This window comes from Callospermophilus lateralis, chromosome 11 (assembly GCF_048772815.1).
Source record: "Callospermophilus lateralis isolate mCalLat2 chromosome 11, mCalLat2.hap1, whole genome shotgun sequence".
In the NCBI taxonomy this organism is placed as follows: Eukaryota; Metazoa; Chordata; class Mammalia; order Rodentia; family Sciuridae; genus Callospermophilus; species Callospermophilus lateralis.
In genome coordinates this window covers 5469683-5484770 of record NC_135315.1, presented here as the reverse complement: position 1 = coordinate 5484770, position 15088 = coordinate 5469683, and the positions used below count along the sequence as shown (strand labels likewise).

The 15088-nt window shown below is 47.9% G+C and overlaps 1 protein-coding gene across 1 annotated transcript; it reads right to left on the bottom strand.

Annotated features, from left to right (window-relative positions):
* Positions 1-754: 754 nt before the first annotated feature.
* Positions 755-9354, bottom strand: Wbp2 (WW domain binding protein 2). Its single transcript, XM_076869397.1, has 8 exons — positions 9245-9354; positions 6001-6109; positions 4489-4624; positions 3470-3562; positions 2755-2889; positions 2407-2529; positions 1928-2004; positions 755-1817 (listed from the first exon to the last, which is right to left on the bottom strand). The coding sequence occupies exons 1-8, from the start codon at positions 9301-9303 to the stop codon at positions 1764-1766; spliced, it is 786 nt and encodes a 261-aa protein (XP_076725512.1). The 5' UTR covers positions 9304-9354; the 3' UTR covers positions 755-1763.
* Positions 9355-15088: the final 5734 nt, after the last annotated feature.

Sequence of the window (15088 nt, the reverse complement as noted above, 5' to 3'; positions counted from 1 at the left end):
CACAGTTCCCCAGCTGCCAGCTAACTGCTCAGCCTGCTCCACCCCACAGGTGACATTCCATGGAGGTGACGACAGGGCCAAGCTGTACCAGCCTGGGACTTCTTTGTAGCCTCAACTCCACCATGATGGTCAAATTCCCTTGTAGGGGGGCTTAGCCAAACCCTGAGAGCTCCTGGGTAGGACTGGCATTAGAGAAGTGGGAGAAGCCCTCCTGCCAATCTCTCCAAGAGGGCAGATCTGGTCTACTGGGGACAGGAAAACAGACTTTAGCACCAGCATCCCAGAGCTCCCCAACCCACTGACCATGTGCCCACTGCCTGGGCTGGAGTGGAGCACAGAATGTTTCCCACCCTCCCCAACACTCAGGTATTCAGGAAGGCAGTACCAGGTCACACACTGCAGTGACCCACCCAGCTGTCCTAGCCAGGCTTTGAAGAGGCATCCAGCATGCTCCAGGGACCCCAAGCCACCTCCTCTCAGATTCCTACTCTGAGCCTGGGGCTGGAAATGCAACTTTTCGGAGAGTCGGCAGGTGGGACAAAGGCTGGCCCTGCCTGCCTTTTCTACCCAGGTGCTGGGCGGCACCACTGGCCACCCCAGCCAGGTGCATGGGCCTCAGTGGGGAGGTGGCCCAGAGAACAAGGGGTTCTCGCTCCAGGAAGGAAGAGTCTCCTCAGCAGCTCGACAGCTCTTCTTCAAAAGGTTCCCCTTGATCAGCACACACAGCCAGAAAGGTCCAGTTATTTCATTTTTACTATTTCACAGTTTTAGCAAACAAATCAAGGTGCAAACAGGGTTTATTTTACATTAATATATTAACTGGTTTTTTTTTTTTTTTTTTTTTGTCAAATAAATAGGGAATTCTCTTTAAATAACCATCTCTCCTCACTTCGTGGCCGGTCCAGGAACAAACAAGCGAATCTCCATGCATCCAGGGGGCATGATGCTTAAAGGGAGGGGCTGGCAGCAGGCTATGATCAGCATGTAGGGTTGGGGGCCCTTTGTTCTGAGCCCACCCCGCTGCCCCCAAATGGCATGATGGGATGGACATGCACTCTTCAGCTCCAGTTGAGAAGCCCCTCGTAGAGGGAAGAGACTAGAGGGAAAACAAATTCCAGAAACACTAGCAAGAGAACAGAGGAGCCTCATCCCCAGCAGCAGTGGGCTTCCCCTGAAGCCACTAAACCCTGGAGGCTTGTTGTAAATCTCCTGCAATCAGAAGTGGCAACAGAATGACCACGGACAGGGAAGGCAGGCCTGGCTGAATGGAATGTGGACTGATGGTCAGGTGGGACAGTGGCCTTCCAGAGCTAAGCACAGACAGGGGAGGGAATGTGAGTTGAGCCTGGTAGGGCCTTCTTGGCCCACAGGGAAGACATGTGGCTGGTCTGGGGGTGCTCACAAGGCTGAGTGCAGAATGGCTACCAGACCAAGGGGCTGGACTGCAATAGAGGAGGTGGCCAGAGAGTCCCTCTGTGGGAAGGAACTACTAGAGTGAAACAGGAACAAGGGGAACCCCATGCTCCCAAGGACAGCCCCAGAAATGGTAAGAGGGGCGCTGTGGGCTGAGCTAGTGTGGGAAGCTGGGGGGACACCTCTCCAGAGGCCAGAGCCCTACGTTCCTACAACACTAGTTCCTGGTAACTCTTTATAATCAGACCTGGGGAAGAATAAGGTCCTCCCTGGCCTCCCCCAGCCAGATGCAGTCCCACAAGGAGGGGTAGGGAAGGCCCATGAGGTGGGGACAGGGAAGTAGGCGGGGTCTACTGGGTCTTCTTATCTTCTGGAGGGTAGTAGGGAGGTGGTGGAGGCTGGCTCTAAAGAAGGAAGGAAATATCATGTTAGAAGGTTCTTAGAATAAGAGGAGGCCCATCTTCCCGCCCAACTCCCTGTCTTTATGGCCGAGGGGATGGCCACTCCCACTCACCGTGGGCATGTAGACGTTGTGTGGGTTGCCTGGGTTGTAATAGGCGCTGGCAGCTGCTTCTGCGGCCTTGGCCTCAGCTGGAGAGCAAACACAAAGTAAGCATTGATGGCAAGCCCTCTCCTCCCAGCCCCAGAGGCTCAGGGCAGTAATGCTGGTGACCCAGACCACCAATAAAAAAGCGGCAGTTGAGTTTTCTAAGCAACTGCCACATGCTGGCACTTTTTTTCCAGTACCTTACATGCCTTAACCCTTGACACAAGCCCACTAGTGGCCCCAAGACCATCTGTTTATAGATGAAGGAGCCTGAGCCGAATAAGTAGGTCACTCAGCTACCTAAGGGACAGAGAGAACTAGCATCTAGCTTTTCACCACCAGGCCACCTCCCTGCTGGTTCCTAGGCCAGGGGCTCCTGCAAGGTCCTAGGTCCTAGAGAAGAGAGGATTGGTTTCAAAGGACTGCTAGCAGCCCAGTGGCCTTACCTGCAGGAGTGGAGGGGACATCAGGGCCACTGACTGGAGGCTCCATGGGTCCAGGATAGGGTGGTGGTGGGGGCTGCACATATCCCATGGCCCCATCCATTACAGGAGCTCCTGGATAGAACTCTGCTTGGCAAGAGAGCAACAGGGACCCAAGAGACTAGTCAGGTCTGGCTCCCTCAGAAGGCTGCCTCCTGGGAGCTGCCCCATATAGCTCCTCAGGGGCAGCCTCTGTACCTCTCCAGCATCTGTTAGTTACGGGTCTCCCCTCTGCACCCCCTGGCCTGGGAGAAGCGGTTAGTGGTTGAGTGGGTGGGTGGGCTGAGGGTGGGCAGCAAAGGACACACTCACCAGGTGGGGGCGGTGGATAGGGGTAGCCAGGAGGGCAGGGATACATTCCATTGGCGACTGGCGGGGGAAAGACATAGGCCCCGCTGGGCATGTAAGGGTACCCATAGGCTCCATTGGGGGCTTCACCTCTGGAGGCTATAAGCACAAGGGGAGAGAGAGATGAGTGCCACCTTCCTCGGGGCTGGCAGAGGGCGGCCCCACTGTCTGCTGGGGAGTTGCTGGCACCCAGGAATGTGCCAGCAGACAGGCCTACCCTCTGTTCCACTCTCCACCCATACTTGGGTCTGGCTCTGTCAGGGATGAGGCAAGGCAAGAGAGGGGGACAGGGATGGAGGTGAATGGAGGGAAGGAAGGAGGCTTGGGAGGGGTAGAGGAGGAGCCAGATGAGGCTGTCTGCTGAACACAGTACTTGGTATTTAAAATGGTTGCTTAATGGTTTAATGGTTGGGTTTTTTGTTTGTTTTTGTGAGGCCACAGTAAAATGTCAAGTCCAAATAGATCTGTCAGAGTGTAGTACACCTGCTCCAGGCAGAAGAGGCCCAGGCTTTGAGGTACAGGACCGAGCAGAAATTACAGGCTTTGTTCCCAACTCCCAGCCCTGGTCAGCAGGGTCAGATATATCTTCTGATGCTTATAAAACAAAAGGAAACCCGATCAAACAAAAAACCCACATGTACTATGTGTCCTTGGCCCCTAATTTCTAGAGCCTGAATACCTTGAGATGCCACCTGGAGCATGCGCTGACCAAACTCGATGGCACCCCCTGCTGTGAAGGTCAACTTGTATGAAGCGGAGCCTTCCCAGCCACCTATGAAGGGGACAAGACAGCAAATGAACAGTGCAGGAAAAGAAAACAGGTACACTGAAACAGATGGCTCTTCGCATTCTTCAGTGTCCCACCTAATGCCCCCAAAGCCTGCAGGATAAAGCCAGGCTTTCTCTTGCCTCCTCCTCATAGACAGGGCTGCTTCCCAAGCCTATGCCCCTGGTGCTGCAGACTGGCCTGGCTCCTGCTATCACCGCCTCCCCCTTTGGAACAAAGGCTTCTTCTTGAAACAAGCTTGACCTTCCAGCCCAGTCCCCTGAGGTAACAGGCACAAAGTCCACATGGTTTAGCTTTAGAGCTAATACTAAGGGGTTTCTTTTGACCCCCAATGAAGTACCAGGCAGCTTCCAAGAGCAAGAGCACTCAGCATTAACTGCCTTTCAAGTTCAGAGCAGACCTCTCATTCTGAGGGGGCCTAAGCATGAACCTTGGTCCCTCTAGCTTGGCATCTGTCCAAAGGGGAACCAAGAGAAAGCTTGGGCCTAGGTGGGTGTGAAGGGAAGGCAGGGTCCATGAGGAGGTCTCCAGTGTCTGTACAAGTCAGCCACAGGGCAGGGCTTCTCCAGCTTCCCAGAGGGCAGCTGCCTCTGCTTGTTCTCAGGAGAAGGTCCCTCCAAAAACAGGACACAGCTCCTTCCCCCATCTAAAATCTGCACATGCTCCCCAGGGCACAATAGGCATCTTACTTAGTTTTTGGTCTTTTTGCTGATTTTATTCTCTGAAGAGGTGATCTGAACTGCCAACTCTTATGCCAGCCTTTCCCAGCTCTTGGCAACTAAAAACCCACACAGGCTGGTCAGCTGGCAGCCCAGATATTCCTTTTGAAGGGGACAAGGCTGGGGCAGTAAGAGTCTGAAGGGGATGTTCCCAAGGCAGCACTGATGTCCCTGAGCATCCTTGTCACCCACCTCCTGCTTCAGCCTTCACCATCCCCTTGATGTAGTTTGCACCAAACACAGGCTGCTTGATCTCACAGTCCTTCATGAGATAAAATGGCATCATGAAGGACTGCATGGCATCCTTCCCCTTGGACAGAAAGATGACCTGTGGTGGGAAAGGACAAGGGCCATTAGTGCTGGAACTGCAGCCTGCTAGGCCATTGTTTCCCACCTGCTTCCTGTGTGTGGAGTCTATTCCCAGTTGGGAGCTGGTGCCCATGCCAGGCCCAGCAGGCTCAGGGCTCTCTTTGCACCAGATGCTTCTGGACAGAGTCACATGCACCCTGGAGAGGCTAGGCGTGGAAGTCACAAGAACAATGTCCCAATCACAGACAGAATATGTGAACTGGACAAACTGCTTCAGTTAAGTAAGAGAGAAGATGGCAGACATGGTGCAGACGTGAAAGGACCTCCAAAGCTGGGGAAGCATAGGCAGGGACAGGCAGGCAGGGGCCTGGACAGGGGAGGCTTGGCCTGGCCTTTTAGAGAACGATGGAGTAGCAGGGCCTCAGAGCTCTGGAGAAAGGGCCTTTGGGACCTTCCTGCAGATGACACTCTGCCCAATGGCAACAAGAGATCTCCTGTCCTGTGCCTGGAGAACCCCTTGGGTTTCAAAACCACCAGGTATATTCAATTTAACTGAAGATATCAATTGAGTTTCCAGAGATGGGATTTTGAGTCCCTACCTATGTAAGTTACGGTGACAGACACCTAAAGATGTATTCCCCTTCCTCCAGCCATCTTGAAGTCTCACTAGTAGCTAGCTACAGGCAGTGACTTTTTTCTGAGACTACACATTTTGTGTTACCCTCGGAGTCTGTATGGTAAATGCAGGCTGGGCCCATTCTGCTGTCTGGCATTTCTCTCTGCAGGGTTCTGCTGGGCTCAGTGCCCAGTCCGGAAGTTGTGGCCATGCTACTGTATCCTGTTTACCACATCTATCCCTCTGGATACACACACAAGCCTCAGGCTACTCTAGGCCCAAGTCATCCCAGCAGCTGCATCCAACCCTAGACAGATTTTTCTTTCTTTTTTTTTTTTTTTTTAAAGAGAGATAGATAGATAGATAGAGAGAGAGAGAGAGAGAGAGAGAGAGAGAGAGAGAGAATTGTTTTTCTAATATATTTTTTTTTAGTTTTCGGTGGACACAACATCTTTTATTTTATGTGGTGCTGAGGATCGAACCCAGCGCCCCGCACATGCCAGGCAAGCGCGCTACTGCTTGAGCCACATCCCCAGCCCTAGACAGATTTTTCTGACAGTGGCTCTGGAATCTGCATGAATTCACAGCCTAGTAGTTCAGCTGCACAGAGTCAGGTGATTCTAGAATCCAGGAGCATGTGACAAGAGAAACAGGAGGAACAAGGCACCAATATTCATCAGGGTTCAGAGGTCAGCTGACTCACAAGGCAGAGGCTAAGACACATGTCACCCTCCAAATGCAATCAGCCTCCAATCCAACTGTCCTGCTGCGCAACTCACCCGGTAAGGGGTAAGGTAAACAGTGCCCTTCTTGGTCCCTTTGAAGGCCTCTGGAACATTCTTCATGTCATTAAATGTAAGTTCCACATGATCATAGGACATTAGGATGCTGTGATAAGAAAAGAAGAGAGGCTATAATGAGATAGTTGGAGATGTCATCTGTTACCCCCAGACACTGGGTGAGGTTGCCCAGCATATTCCAACATGGCTGCAAAGAAATCATAAGACAGCCATGGAAGAGTTGAGCAAGTTTGGGTCCACAGAATTTTCCCAAACCCCATTCATACAGAACCCAAGTGACCAGCACAGTAGCAGAACTGCAGGGCTCATCCTTCAAGGTGCTGTTTTAAGTCCTGTGACAGATGTTCTATTTTTGTTATTTTGTTTGTTTGTTTGGAGGGGTATTGGGGATTGAACTCAGGGACACTCAACCACTGAGTCACATCCCCAGCCCTATTTCTTATTTTACTTAGAGTTAGGGTCTTACTGAATTGCTTAGCGCCTTGCCATTAATGAGGCTGGCTTTGAACTCACGATCCTCCTGCCTCAGCCTCCCAAGTAGCTGGGATTACAGGTATGCACTACCATGCCCAGCTTTGTTGACTTTTTAAGCCTAATAAATGAACACATTTAAGACTCTAAGACATGATTCCACACATTGCTTTCTCCAGGGCTCCCATACATACATAGGGGCTTCTTAAGCTAGGTCAGCAGAGATGCTGGTCCATGAGTTCTTGAAACGATGGTGTGTGTGCATTTCTCTAGGACATTTCACAGCTTTCGGTTCATGAATTAAAAAATAAAATTTACCATGAAGTCCTGGGTTCAATCCCCAGCATCACAAAAAAATGAAGTTCACCATTGTGTGTGTGTGTGTGTGTAGGGGGGGATATTGGGGAGTGAATTCAGGAATGCTTTACCACTGAGTTACACCCCAGCCCTTTCTTTCTATTTTTTATTTTGAAATAGGGTCTTGGGCTGGGGATGTGGCTCAAGCGGAGGGCGCTTGCCTGGCATGCATGCAGCCCGGGTTCGATCCGCAGCACCACATACAAACGAAGACATTGTGTCCGCCAAGAACTAACTAAATAAATAAATGTTAAAAAAAAAAAAAAAAAGAAATAGGGTCTTGCTAAGTTGCCCAGGCTGGTCTTGGACTTGTGATCCTCCTGCCTCACCCTACCATGTAGCTGGGACTACAGGTATGCACCACTGCACCAGGCAAAGTTTGCCATTTTAAATATTAAATTTTAAACACTGCATTTAAACTTCAATTATTACAGACTTATTTATTTGATACTAGAGATTGAATCTATGGGCATTCTACCACTGAGCTCATCCCTAGTCCTGGGTTGCTGGAATTACAGATGTGTGTCAGCACCCTCAGTAGATGCTTTTTTTTTTTTTTTTTCCCAGAAATGATGCTGAAGTGCTTTCCAAAACAAGGAACTAAGCTGTGAAGGGTGACACATGCCAAAAACCCCTCTGCTGCAGAGCTTGAGGCATAAGGATCACAAGTTGGAGGCTAGCCTGGGCAACTTAGGGAAAACCTGTATTAAAAAAAAGGGCGGGGGGGGCTGGGATATAGTTCAGTGGTACAGTGCCCCTGGGTTCACTCTTCAGTACCACACACACACACAAAAAGTCACACTAAGAAAAACAGGCTTGGTAGATGTTACTAAATGGAATCCAAAGTGTGCAGGCCCAGGAACTGGTTCACACTCAGAAACGCAATAAACCAGTAAGCACTGTGAGGTTTCTCAGATTACATGATCAAAAGGTCCAAGTTCACCCGTTCCATTGTCTTCCTTCTCCCAAATATCAGAACTTTCTTGACCAGAAAGGAGTAAATGGGAAGAGAAATGGCACAATAAGAGAAGTATTCACCAAGACCATCAGACCCTAAAGAGGGTAAGGTGGACAGAAAGTCTGCATTTTGAGGTCTGGGTCACCCTGGGCCTTCCCATCTGACTAATCAAGTCTTCTAAGTGACAGGTCCCAGTCTAGGCAATGGCCTTAGCTGGGTGAAGGCTCTGGCTCCAGCCTGTTTCCCTTGTAGACTCAGCTTTTCCTCCTAAGCTCTTCTACCTTCAAGCAGCAGCCCAGGAATTAGAAGAGAGAGAGAATGCATTGGGAAGTGGTGAGGAGGGTAGATCAGAAAGAACTCTGAAGTTCAGAGAACCTCTGCTCCGTGGAGTGATATTAGCCAAAAGCATTCAAGAGGAAAGAGTCTGGGGTGGGGGTAGTAGCTCAGCGGTAGAGCGCTTGCCTTCCATATGTGAGGCATCCTGTTCAGCAGGCACCGGGTTCAATTCTCAGTGCCACATTAAAATACATAAAATAAAAAATAAATAAAATTTAAAAAATAAATTAAATAAGAGACAGAACCAGTAACTAATAATAAAATGAGATTAAAAGTATCAACTTTTTTTTTTTTAATATTTATTTTTTAGTTGTAGTTGGACACAGTATCTTTATTTTATTTATTTATTTTTATGTGGTGCTGAGGATCGAACCCAGGGCCTTGCATGTGCTAGGCGAGCGCTCTACCACTGAGCCACAATCCCAGTCCCTCAACTTTTTTTTAAAAAAAGGAAAGAGACTAACCCTTACAAGGGCTCAGACTCACACCAGCGACTTTTAGGCAGTTGACAAACGTTACCTGTTTAATTTTACCTGTGGGGTCTGAGATTTTTCACTTGAAACCTGAGCTGTTTTGGAATACACTCAAAGGGTGTTTACTGTTAAGCCTACTGACACCGGGGTCAAGACCTCTTTTTTGGAATTCCCATCTGTTATTCAGACTTCAAATCTAGGTCAAGTTATTTAACCTCCCTGGGTCTGTATTTTCCTACCTGTAACGTGTGCATAATAGTACCTACCGCACAAGATTTACGTATTTCAGAAGAGGCGCAGTGGCTGCCGCGTAGTAGCAACACAGTAAACGCCTGATAAACAGCAATTTTTTTTTTTTTTTTTAAAGGCGCCTCTCAGCAAAAGGCTCAAGCAGCGCCCCTAGGCCCCACTGCCTGCCCCAAACCCTGTCCCCATCCCGCCGCCCTACCCCCGCCCCCGGCCCCCGGCCCCCAGCTGATAGCAGCAGCCCCGCCCCCGGCCGTTACCCCCCACACCGCGCTCCATCAATTTCTCTCCTTCAGGATTATTCCTCACCGCCCACCGCCCACTGCCCACCGTCTGGACACCCGTCCTTCGGTTCTCCAGGATCCTTCCGCAGTGTTCTCACCTCTCAGTGTTGTTGACGATCACTCCGCCGCCCTCCGAGTGGTTCTTGTTGAGCGCCATAGTCTCTTCGAGAGGGGTCCCGAGACTCGCAACGCAATGCGCCTGCGCCCCTCTGTGGCCCGCCCCTAGTGGCGTCGTTCGTATTAGATCCAGCCAATCACAGCTCCCGAGCGGAGGCTGGACCAACCACATGAGCCCGAGTGTCACGTGGTAACAGTGTACTACCTTTCCCCCTCCCCACTAGTAACTCCTGCATCACAAACAAGCCCAACACTACGATTCCCAGCAGGCAATGCTCTCCTAGCCTCGATCTCTCCCTACGTTGGGACCGGAGATGCATTCTGGAACTTGTAGTCTTCGAGACCAGAGGCCCGGCTGGACTCCATTATTTGCATAACCATCAGCCGGTGTGCTCCCTACCCCGCCTCCTCAGAAGGGTCGCTGTCAGTAGTTTGTCTCCTTGCATTGATCTTAATTCTAAAGACCGGGCTCGCGTTCATGAAGCCTACACCGGCAGAATGTACCATAAATGTGGTGTTTGCAGCTCAGTCACTCAGTGGGGCGCCTTCGTTCACTCACGGACGTTTTGGGGGCACGTTGTGTGCGGCTCTGCCCCCGGACATGGCTAGTGGACGCAGCCCTACAGATAAACGGAAGACCCAGCCCCTTCCAGGGCATATTGGGCTAATAGAGTCAGCACAAACTGCCACCCCTTAATCCACCCAAATCCAGACTCTCCGAGGTGTGAGAATTTCTTGGGGAGCGGAGGCTGCACCCGAGGCCCGGCCTGCTGCGTAGAGCGGGTGCCCACCTACCTCTGCCTCCATTGCAGCTGGCCTCGCAGTGGCGCTGCTGGCTTTAGAATGTTCCAGCTTTGCTGCCTGGTAGCCCTGCAAGATTTACAAGACTGAATGGAACCTGGCACCCTGCTAGACCGGCAGCCAGATAATATGACTTTCAAAATTGAGCTGACTCATATTAGCTCATGATTCAGCACTGGGCGCTTCCACTGCCCCTGTAGTTCTCCAAACTCCCTCCACCTCCAAGTCAGTCTTTGGGGGTAGATTATGAGGGTCTTCAGGTCCACTCGTGGCTGTTCTAGTGTATCAAAGGATCAGAGTTTGATTTTTTAAAATTTTTTTTGTTGTCAGTGGACCTTTAATTTATTTATTATATGTGGTGCTAGAATCAAACCCAGTGCCTCTACAAGCTGGGCGAGAGTGCTCTACCACTGAGCCAAGACTCCAACCACAGGGGTTTGATTTTTTTTTTTTTTTTTTTTTTTTTTAATATTTTTATTTTTTAGTTTTTGCCGGACACAACATCTTTGTTTATATGTGGTGCTGAGGATCCAATCCCGGCCGCATGCATGCCAGGCGAGCGCGCTACCGCTTGAGCCACATCCCCAAGCCCCAGGGTTTGATTTTTAAGTGAACTGATTCCCTGACATGTGGCAGCATCTGCCAGACTTAGCTTTTAAGGGAGATACTGTCAGCAAGTCATTAACATAGTACCGTTGGGTTTGTTCCAGGAAGTCAAAATTTATTGAATATCAAATTCAAAGCTAGGCATAGTGGTACACACGTGTAACCCCGCTACTCGCTATTCCGGAGGTTGAGGGATCCACAAGTCCAAGGCCAACTTGAGCAACTTAGAGACTCTGGCTCAAAAAATAAGACTGAATGGAACCCGGATGTAGTTTAGGGATCAAACGCCCCTGGATTCAGTCCCTAGTATCCCCCCACCCCGCCCCCCCAAAAAAGAAACATTTATACAAGATGTGACATGTAACATCTATATTAGATGTAAATATTTGGCACCTGGATGATCAGTTACCTACCTCTCCATCAGGGTTGAAGTGCTCACCAGGTAAAGAAAACCTTCTTTGAAATGTTCCAATTAACATTCCTAAACCTTAGTCCCCATTATAAATAGCCTTTTCACTTAAAGAAAACTCTCTTGGTTGGGCATGGTGGTGGGTGCTCACCGTAATCCCAGGCTGAGGCAGGAAAATTTCGAGTTCAAAGCCAGCAGCAGCAAAAGGGAGGTGCTAAGCAACTCAGTGAGACCTTGTCTCTAAATAGTACCAACAACAACAACAAAAAAAAAAAAAAAAAAGAAAAAACGAATATTCTCTTTTACCCAGTTCAGCCTTCTTGGTCAGCGTTGTGTCTTCCTTCTGCTCAAGTGAGAAGTCCCATTAAAAAGTTCTAGGGCTGGAATTGTGGCTGGTAGAGCGCTCGCCTAGCATGGGCGGGACCCGGGTTAGATCCTCAGCACCACATAAAAATAAAGGCATTGTGTTGTGTCCATCTACACCTAAAAAATATAAATATTTAATATAAATATTTTTAAAAAAAAGAGTTCTAGAGGGCTGGAGTTGTGGCTCAGTGGTAGAGCACTTGCCTAGCATGTGTGAGGCACTGGGTTCAATTCTCAGCACCACATAAAAATAAATGAATAAGGGCTGGGGATGTGGCTCAAGCGGTAGAGCACTCGCCTGGCATGCATGCAGCCCGGGTTTGATCCTCAGCACCACATACAAACAAAGATGTTGTGTCCGCTGAGAACTAAAAAATAAATATTAAAAAAATTCTCTCACTCTCTCTTTAAAAATAAATAAATAAATAAATAAATGAATAAATGAATAAAATAAAGGTCCATCAATAACTAAAAAAAAAAAAAAAAATGTAAGAAAAAAAGAGTTCTAGAACCACTGACCTAGAAACAAAGTATCACCTGATAAGAGTACAGAAAAGCTAAGAAAGGTTAAGGCTGCCATGGGGTTACAAGAGGCCCACCAAGAACAAAGTCAGAGAACAGATGCAAACGCAAAACAGCCCCTGCAAGGAATGGGAACCCATCGAACTTGTTCAGAGCACAGAGCTCTGAAGGCCCAGAGTTTAGACTAGGGTCCAGACAACAGGCTGTTTGCAAGTATGGCCATATGGATGAGGGAGAAGGAGCAGTACAGGGAGGTTGACTGTAGGTCTGGTGACCATTCACCAAATGGTCTGATGACCGGTGGATGTGTGGTATCCCACTGTAATAGGTGCTGCTTCTTTCACCTGATTCAGGTGAGGGGGTTACCTCTTGGGAGACTGGTGAGTCTGTGGGCCTGATTTATCTGAGGTGGATTTGGAAACTCCAAGCATCCATGTGCTTCTGATTTAATTTGATAAGTTTACAGGTGAGCAGTTTTTTTATTGGCAAGATTGATAAGTTTAGGCCCTTTGGGGGGACGGGGTACCTGGGACTGAACTCATGGGAGCTCAACCTCTGAGTCACATCCCCAGCCCTATTTTGTATTTTATTAGAGACAGGGTTTCACTAAGTTGAATGAAGTTAGCACTTCGTTTTTGCCGAGGCTGGCTTTGAACTGGAGATCCTCCTGCCTCAGCCTCTCAAGTCGCTGGGATTACAGGCGACTGTGTGTCACCACTCCCAGCTTCAGTTTAGGCTTTTTTTTTTTTTTTTTTTTTTTTGTATTGGGTATGCAGCCCAGGAGCACTTTACCACTGGGTTACATCCCCAGTGCTTTTAATTTTTATTTTGAGACAGGTTCTTGCTACGTTTCTGAGGTTGGCTTGAATTTGCAATCCTTCTTCAACCTCCCAGGTCACAGGGATTGCAAGTGTGCACCACTGCACCCAGCTAATTTATGTCTTCTGATTGTGCTGTGCAGCTGGGGGTTATTCTTTCAATAACTTCTGTATATTCAATATCTGGTGGCTATCTTGCCCAGACAAGTTACCCAGCCATTTTGCTTTGGTACTTGTACTCAAAATGGGCAAACTGTTGCTTTGTAACATAGAGTAACAAAGGGCTATGCACTCTTGAAGTCTACAACACAGCAAGGCACCACCCACTCTTCACAGTTCCACAGAAAGGAATAAAAACTGTCGCATTAGGAAAGATCATGGTGAAGTCCTGCACAAGAAGACCAGGTTGGGCCTTGCAGGACAGTGTGGTGAATTAAGGATGGTCATGGTGAAATCACCTCAAGTGGTTAGATTAATCTGGGAACATGCAATCTATGCAGTGCTTAAAAATAGGAAGTCAAGCTGGGAGTGGTGGTGCACACCTGTAATCACAGCGACTTTGGAGACTGAGTCAGGAGGATCACAAGTTCAAAACCAGCCTCTGCAACTTAGTGAGGCACTAAGCAATTAAGTGAGACCCTGTCTCACAATTAAAAAAAAAAATTTTTTTTAAATTGTTTTTAATATTTATTTTTTTGTTTTAGGCAGGCACAACATCTTTGTTTGTATGTGGTGCTGAGGATCGAACCCGGGTCGCACGCATGCCAGGCAAGCACGCTACCGCTTGAGCCACATCCCTAGCCCCCAAAAAAATTTTTTTAAAGAGCAGGGGTTGGGGTTGTGGCTCAGTGGTAGAATGCTTGCCTAGCATGTGGGAGGCGTTGGGTTCCATTCTCAGCACCACATATAAATAAATAAAGGTCCCTCAACAACGAATATAATATTTTAAAAAAAGGGCTGGAGATGTGGCTCAGTGGTGAAGCACCCTGAATTCAGTACCTAGTGCCCCCCCCCAAGAATAATAATAATAAGACAAACTCTACATGTTGATATTGAAAGATTGTTCAAGTCTAGTAAATACAGAAGAATATATGCTTCCATTGAATATGGAATATAGGTATATAATTTCTGGAAAGACCTACCAGAAATTGTAGTATTATTCTTTTGAGACAAGGGTCTGAAATTTTAGAGTGGGTTGGTGACTCAGGGTGCATTGTGTTCATTGTTCTGTTTTATTTTTTCCTATGTTCACTTTGATAAAAGCCAAATGACTGCAGGTTTTTTTTTTTTTTAATTAACTTTTTTTTTTTTTTTTTTTAAAGAGAGAGAGAGAGAGAATTTTTTAATATTTATTTTTTAGTTTGTTTTCGGCAGACACAACATCTTTGTTTGTATGTGGTGCTGAGGATCGAACCCGGGCTGCACGCATGCCAGGCGAGCGAGCTACCACTTGAGCCACATCCCCAGCCTCATGACTGCAGGTTTTTGTTGTTGTTGTTTTGTTTTGTTTTTTGTTTTTTAAGAGGGAGAAAAACCCTTTCCTGTGCCTTGGAGATTTTTCTGGCAGGAGGAAGACTGTCTGCCATGCAGACATTGTGTCAGGACCTGAGTCAGCCAGAGGGAAATATTTTCCAGAATCTAACAATACCTTGCAAGGTTTGAGAAACCCCATCCTTATTTGCATCAGTTTCCAACTGCTGGACTTGATAAAAGCCCAAGCCATCTGTTCTTCTGTAGACACTGGTTTGGTCTAACTGAGCCTGCATTTTCCTGATTTGCAAATCTATTCTCCACCTGAATAAAATTGTCTTTGACTTTTTAATTTTAACCTCATTTACGTTTTTTTGGTTTACAACTTAAAATATTAATAGTAAATTTCAAAAAGAAAGAGAATATGTACCCACCCACCGGCATTCAGTAATGACTGCTCTGAGAACCATGTATTGGAAGTTGAGGACTGTTGAGGTCAACTGTCCAGCCCCACCCCAACTCTGACCCTCTTGCCAAACACGGAGGTAGAGGCCGATCTGAGTTTTGTGGGGTCTGAAGCTTATACGATTTTGCCAACTCTCTTTAAGAAAAAAAAAAAAAAAAAAAAAATATATATATATATATATATATATACACACACACACACATATTCATAAGGCCACACTGAGGCCCTGACAGGAGGGAAAATGTCATGAAGAGGAAGTCACAGTGCAGAAAGATAGCAGGCTTGACCAATTCCGGCTAAAAAGCCCAACCTTTGCAAGTTTTATAAAAACATGATCATGTGAATACATTGTCAGGGCTGGTCATTT